Source organism: Ipomoea triloba, chromosome 8 (genome assembly GCF_003576645.1).
Source record: "Ipomoea triloba cultivar NCNSP0323 chromosome 8, ASM357664v1".
Lineage (NCBI taxonomy): Eukaryota > Viridiplantae > Streptophyta > Magnoliopsida > Solanales > Convolvulaceae > Ipomoea > Ipomoea triloba.
In genome coordinates this window covers 3,876,090-3,882,089 of record NC_044923.1, presented here as the reverse complement: position 1 = coordinate 3,882,089, position 6,000 = coordinate 3,876,090, and the positions used below count along the sequence as shown (strand labels likewise).

The window sequence follows — 6,000 nt, the reverse complement described above, 5'->3', positions numbered from 1 at the left end:
AAAAAAAAAAAAAAAAAAAAAAAGAGAAAAGAATCCGAGGTGGGCTGGGTGGTTTGAAATTGGAAGAGTGTCCGGTAAAGATAGGGAAAGTGGGGCCCTCCAAATGGCATTTTGCATTGAAAGATGTAATGCTTAAGAGTCAAAGCTACCTGCCTCTGTCTGCCTGCCTGTCTTCTTACATGCACCTATTCATTTTCTTTGGATTTTACTCACTTTCACATTTTATTTAACTTACTTTTCATTTCATTTATTTGACAAAGAACTTGTGGTCTAATAGCACCCGATTAGATTCACGCTTAATTTAGGGAAGATCAATGTTTATAATCTCACCGCACTTGGACGCACCATCAGCATTTGAACCTAATTGTTAAAAAAAAAACAAAAATTTATCTTGATATAAATAATCAAGTAAAGATATAAAGTATGATTATCGTACTTGGACAGTCACATGTTTAATTTAACAAATCTTTATACTATAATTTACTTCTTTGATGTAGTATTCAGTAGCAGTTCAATAGGCATTATTTGAAAGGAGATTAATGTTCAAAATTTTGTAGCAACAATATAATATTATTAATTATGTCTACTAAGTCAATTATCGTAATTTACCTCTTATGAAATTCTAACATATTTTGTCGAGTCGGAATGTAAAGCTTTTTTGGATTGGTAATTTAACCTTTTGGAGAAGAAGAAAAAGAAATAGGAATTATTGAAAACTAAAAATGCAAAATGATATAGATATTGCCGATCCTTTAATTTAACGGCTCATTAGTAGCTTTTGACTTTCTGCCACCCTCTACCCTACACCAGTTTACCAGTTGTACTGCCCCCCCACCCCACTTTTAAAAGCATTAGTCAATGCCCCTTCCCTCTTTCCTCCTTTATCTTCTTCCTCATCATCTTCCACAACCTTTCCTTTCCTTTCATTGCTTCTATCACCCTTTGACGCCAATAAAGTCTCCACATTTCTACACTAAACATAAACACCCCCTCACCGCTTTAATTTGACTCTCTCTGTAATCGCTTCTTCAATTTAATTTTTCTCTATTCATCACTTTCTTCTTTCTCTGGGCTTTTTATGGTGGGAATTGGAGAGGGATGGCTGTGGAATTGATGATGGGTTATGGGAATGATGGATTTGCTGTGAAGATTGAGGAGACCGCCGTGCAGGAGGCGGCTACCGCTGGGTTAAAGAGCGTTGAGAATCTTATTAGGTTGCTTTCTAATTCGCCGGAGTGTGGGGATGGATTTTCTGCTTCGGTGTCGGAGACGCCGCCGGCGGAGGCGGAGTTCCAGGCGGCGGCGTTGGCTAACGCCGCCGTCACGAAGTTTAAGAAGTTTATTTCGTTGCTGGACCGGACCCGGACCGGGCATGCCCGGTTCAGGAGAGGGCCGGTTGGGAATCAGGCCGGGTTGGAAGGGAAGAAAATAGATCAGGAACCGGAACCAGAACCGGCGGCTCCGGCGGCCGATGCATCGGAAAAGCCGCTTAGTGGGTCGAAAATCTACTGCACAACGCCAATCCAACGGTTACCGCCGCTTCCCCACCACCACTTCGTGAAGAACGGATCGGCGGCGAATGATCGGAAAGAATCGGCGACCACCATCAGCTTCTCCGGCACCGGCGCGGCTGCCTCTCCGGCGGGCTCTTTCATCTCATCGCTCACGGGGGNAAAAAAAAAAAAAAAAAAAAAAAAGAGAAAAGAATCCGAGGTGGGCTGGGTGGTTTGAAATTGGAAGAGTGTCCGGTAAAGATAGGGAAAGTGGGGCCCTCCAAATGGCATTTTGCATTGAAAGATGTAATGCTTAAGAGTCAAAGCTACCTGCCTCTGTCTGCCTGCCTGTCTTCTTACATGCACCTATTCATTTTCTTTGGATTTTACTCACTTTCACATTTTATTTAACTTACTTTTCATTTCATTTATTTGACAAAGAACTTGTGGTCTAATAGCACCCGATTAGATTCACGCTTAATTTAGGGAAGATCAATGTTTATAATCTCACCGCACTTGGACGCACCATCAGCATTTGAACCTAATTGTTAAAAAAAAAACAAAAATTTATCTTGATATAAATAATCAAGTAAAGATATAAAGTATGATTATCGTACTTGGACAGTCACATGTTTAATTTAACAAATCTTTATACTATAATTTACTTCTTTGATGTAGTATTCAGTAGCAGTTCAATAGGCATTATTTGAAAGGAGATTAATGTTCAAAATTTTGTAGCAACAATATAATATTATTAATTATGTCTACTAAGTCAATTATCGTAATTTACCTCTTATGAAATTCTAACATATTTTGTCGAGTCGGAATGTAAAGCTTTTTTGGATTGGTAATTTAACCTTTTGGAGAAGAAGAAAAAGAAATAGGAATTATTGAAAACTAAAAATGCAAAATGATATAGATATTGCCGATCCTTTAATTTAACGGCTCATTAGTAGCTTTTGACTTTCTGCCACCCTCTACCCTACACCAGTTTACCAGTTGTACTGCCCCCCCACCCCACTTTTAAAAGCATTAGTCAATGCCCCTTCCCTCTTTCCTCCTTTATCTTCTTCCTCATCATCTTCCACAACCTTTCCTTTCCTTTCATTGCTTCTATCACCCTTTGACGCCAATAAAGTCTCCACATTTCTACACTAAACATAAACACCCCCTCACCGCTTTAATTTGACTCTCTCTGTAATCGCTTCTTCAATTTAATTTTTCTCTATTCATCACTTTCTTCTTTCTCTGGGCTTTTTATGGTGGGAATTGGAGAGGGATGGCTGTGGAATTGATGATGGGTTATGGGAATGATGGATTTGCTGTGAAGATTGAGGAGACCGCCGTGCAGGAGGCGGCTACCGCTGGGTTAAAGAGCGTTGAGAATCTTATTAGGTTGCTTTCTAATTCGCCGGAGTGTGGGGATGGATTTTCTGCTTCGGTGTCGGAGACGCCGCCGGCGGAGGCGGAGTTCCAGGCGGCGGCGTTGGCTAACGCCGCCGTCACGAAGTTTAAGAAGTTTATTTCGTTGCTGGACCGGACCCGGACCGGGCATGCCCGGTTCAGGAGAGGGCCGGTTGGGAATCAGGCCGGGTTGGAAGGGAAGAAAATAGATCAGGAACCGGAACCAGAACCGGCGGCTCCGGCGGCCGATGCATCGGAAAAGCCGCTTAGTGGGTCGAAAATCTACTGCACAACGCCAATCCAACGGTTACCGCCGCTTCCCCACCACCACTTCGTGAAGAACGGATCGGCGGCGAATGATCGGAAAGAATCGGCGACCACCATCAGCTTCTCCGGCACCGGCGCGGCTGCCTCTCCGGCGGGCTCTTTCATCTCATCGCTCACGGGGGATACAGACAGCCTTCAGCCTTCTCTCTCGTCGGGCTTCCAGATTACAAACCTCTCACAAGTTTCCTCCGCCGGCGGCCGGCCGCCGCTCTCCACGTCGTCGCTTAAACGGAAGTGCAATTCCATGGATGACGTCACCCTAAAATGCGGTAGCGCCGGTGGGTCCGCCTCTGGTCGTTGCCACTGTCCCAAGAAAAGGTAAAGTCAACAACAAGAAACCATTATCATCAATCTTTTTTATACCCTTATCCAAGTAAAAATAACATTTTTACATCATATTATTATTATTTGTTGAAGAATATAATAAATTGATCTAATTTTTGTTGGTTTAATGTAATTTTAGGAAATCAAAGGTGAAACGAATTGTAAGAGTCCCTGCAATTAGCTTGAAGATGGCTGATATCCCACCAGATGAATACTCATGGAGAAAATATGGTCAAAAGCCCATCAAGGGTTCCCCACATCCAAGGTGAATTTTGTTATATACTTATTACTTTCTATATATGTCAAAACTATATTCCAACCAAGTTAGTCTGACTAAAATTTAATAATTACAATGTTACATGTTTAACTCCCAACGGAAAAATTTATTAACATTTTTTGTTTGTATCAATCAATTATGAGCAATCTATAGACCTGATAATTGATTTGGATATAATGGAGTAAAAATGTAAATATAGACCATATAACTGGTTTAGACCATATAATTGATTGGTGTACTTAACTCTATTAGTGGATGTAAAAATTGCAGGGGGTATTACAAGTGCAGTAGTGTAAGAGGATGCCCAGCGAGGAAGCATGTGGAGAGGGCATTGGATGATCCAACGATGCTGATTGTAACCTATGAAGGGGAGCACCACCATTCTCATTCCATCACTGACCCACCGCCGGCGATGATTCTCGAGTCATCTTAGCCGTCCGATCGATCACTCTCCCGACCGACCACCATCTCTCCACGCCCAGACCAGGATCACAACAGATCTAAACAAATCAGCACCGTCCACGATTCAGATTGAGGAGGGCCCCACTCAATAATTTGTTGCATACAATGATAGAGGATGAGTATATATGTTTCTCTTTCATGATTGATTATTCGCCGTTGAAAGCCTTTTGATTTTGCGTGGAATGTTTTAGAAGGAACAGGAGAGAGAGAAAGAGAGAGAGAGGATTATGGATTTGAAAATTTAGTTGTGCAAGAATTAGGTAAGTTTTTTGTTGTTTGAAGAAAGTGCTAATGTTTTTATACCTTTTAATTACATATTACAATTGATGTTTATAATTTGCTACATCTTATTTACAAAATTTTGACATTCAATGATTTTAGAGATGATGTTAATTTCACTTGATCCCGATTTTATCTCGATAGAGACATAGAAAATGATTGACTGTTGTTTTGCGTTCAATTTTACTCTTTTTTTTCTTTTCTATACTATTTTCAATATATAATATCACAAGAGTTACACGAAATGACGTGATTTACAATAGGGACATTTGTTGGAGAAAATGACATTTTTATTAACTAAAATTTACTGGACTATGCAATCCATATTCTTCTCTTTATCATTATTTTTTAAATTAATATTGGGATGGCTCTTGCAAGAAGTCTATTATATTCCTTTTCCCATTCAAAAGTTGATTCCGACCGGTCAATGAAATAATGATTAAAGAATTAATCAAGTTGTTAATAGAATAATTAGGACGACGAGGAGGACTTTGGTATAATTTAGTATTAATAAATAATAAATTAATAAGTCACGATTATGGGTGGAGAGGGTGGGTGGAAGGGTTATGACTTTGCATTGTAGAATCTGAATTAATTTATACGACCGGCGATTTATAAGTATATACACTAATACAGGGAGTATATTATATTGTGGTAATGAATATTTTAGCCAAATAAATATTGGGGTGGCAAGAATCTTGTGATCATGAGTAGACATGAGATTAGTGTGAATATCGGAGGAAATATTTAGATATTTTTTTATTTTTAGTGTAATTTTATTAATAACAATGATAAATATGGTTATGGATATATGACTAGATATATTTGGACCTACCTTAACTTATATCCTCAAGATGTATCATCGACAACACTTTGTGATTAGGATTCTTGAAAGGTGTTCTTGACCAAGTAACAGCATGCCCGCACTTGTAGCTCAATTGATCATCAGGTGATAGATTGTCTAATGATGGTCAATCTTGAAAAAATTAGGGGGGAGGGAGGGGGGGCTAGACGGAGATGACCTGGACCGTTTAAGACGGAGATTAGAAAAACGTAAATTGCGTGAAAAAGCATCAGAATGCCAGGAGGGCTTCAAAGAGGAAATCGGAAGAGAATAATGAGTAGGGGTGAGTTGATCTTGAGGCTAATTTAATTCTCCATTGTCGTCTTTTGTTTGGTTAAAAATCCATTTTCTTGAATCAACACATTTAACTCGAGTCAATCCAATGGGGTAGCTCAAGTGGCAAGTGAGCTCTCTTTGTGGGGAGGAATTTCGGGAGAACCCCGGTTCGATTCTCACAAGTGATGATTTCCCTTGAGCTAGCTCTCGTGCCTCCCGGAGCGAGGTAAATTTTTTTTTTATTTGAATTGGAAGGGGGATACCCAATTGTTCACGTACAGGGGCTAGCTACTATAGACTAAATTGCGCCACAA

The 6,000-nt window shown here is 40.0% G+C and overlaps 2 protein-coding genes across 2 annotated transcripts; both read left to right on the top strand.

The window, feature by feature from the left end:
* Window positions 1-875: 875 nt before the first annotated feature.
* On the top strand, window positions 876-1,731 carry LOC116027589 (probable WRKY transcription factor 7). Its single transcript, XM_031269291.1, has one exon. The coding sequence runs from the start codon at window positions 1,099-1,101 to the stop codon at window positions 1,729-1,731; it is 633 nt and encodes a 210-aa protein (XP_031125151.1). The 5' UTR covers window positions 876-1,098.
* An 821-nt stretch (window positions 1,732-2,552) lies between these two features.
* On the top strand, window positions 2,553-4,685 carry LOC116027940 (probable WRKY transcription factor 7). The gene is made up of 3 exons (XM_031269732.1): window positions 2,553-3,542; window positions 3,688-3,813; window positions 4,096-4,685. The coding sequence occupies exons 1-3, from the start codon at window positions 2,773-2,775 to the stop codon at window positions 4,256-4,258; spliced, it is 1,059 nt and encodes a 352-aa protein (XP_031125592.1). The 5' UTR covers window positions 2,553-2,772; the 3' UTR covers window positions 4,259-4,685.
* The last annotated feature ends 1,315 nt before the right edge of the window (window positions 4,686-6,000 follow it).

What these genes read in the sequence shown, in the direction of transcription:
- LOC116027940 (XM_031269732.1), top strand. Translation starts at nt 2,773, where the DNA reads ATGGCTGTGGAATTGATGATGGGTTATGGGAATGATGGATTTGCTGTG. An exon ending in TGCCACTGTCCCAAGAAAAG is followed by an intron (nt 3,543 to 3,687) that starts GTAAAGTCAACA and finishes ATGTAATTTTAG; the next exon opens with GAAATCAAAGGTGAAACGAA. An exon ending in AAGGGTTCCCCACATCCAAG is followed by an intron (nt 3,814 to 4,095) that starts GTGAATTTTGTT and finishes TAAAAATTGCAG; the next exon opens with GGGGTATTACAAGTGCAGTA.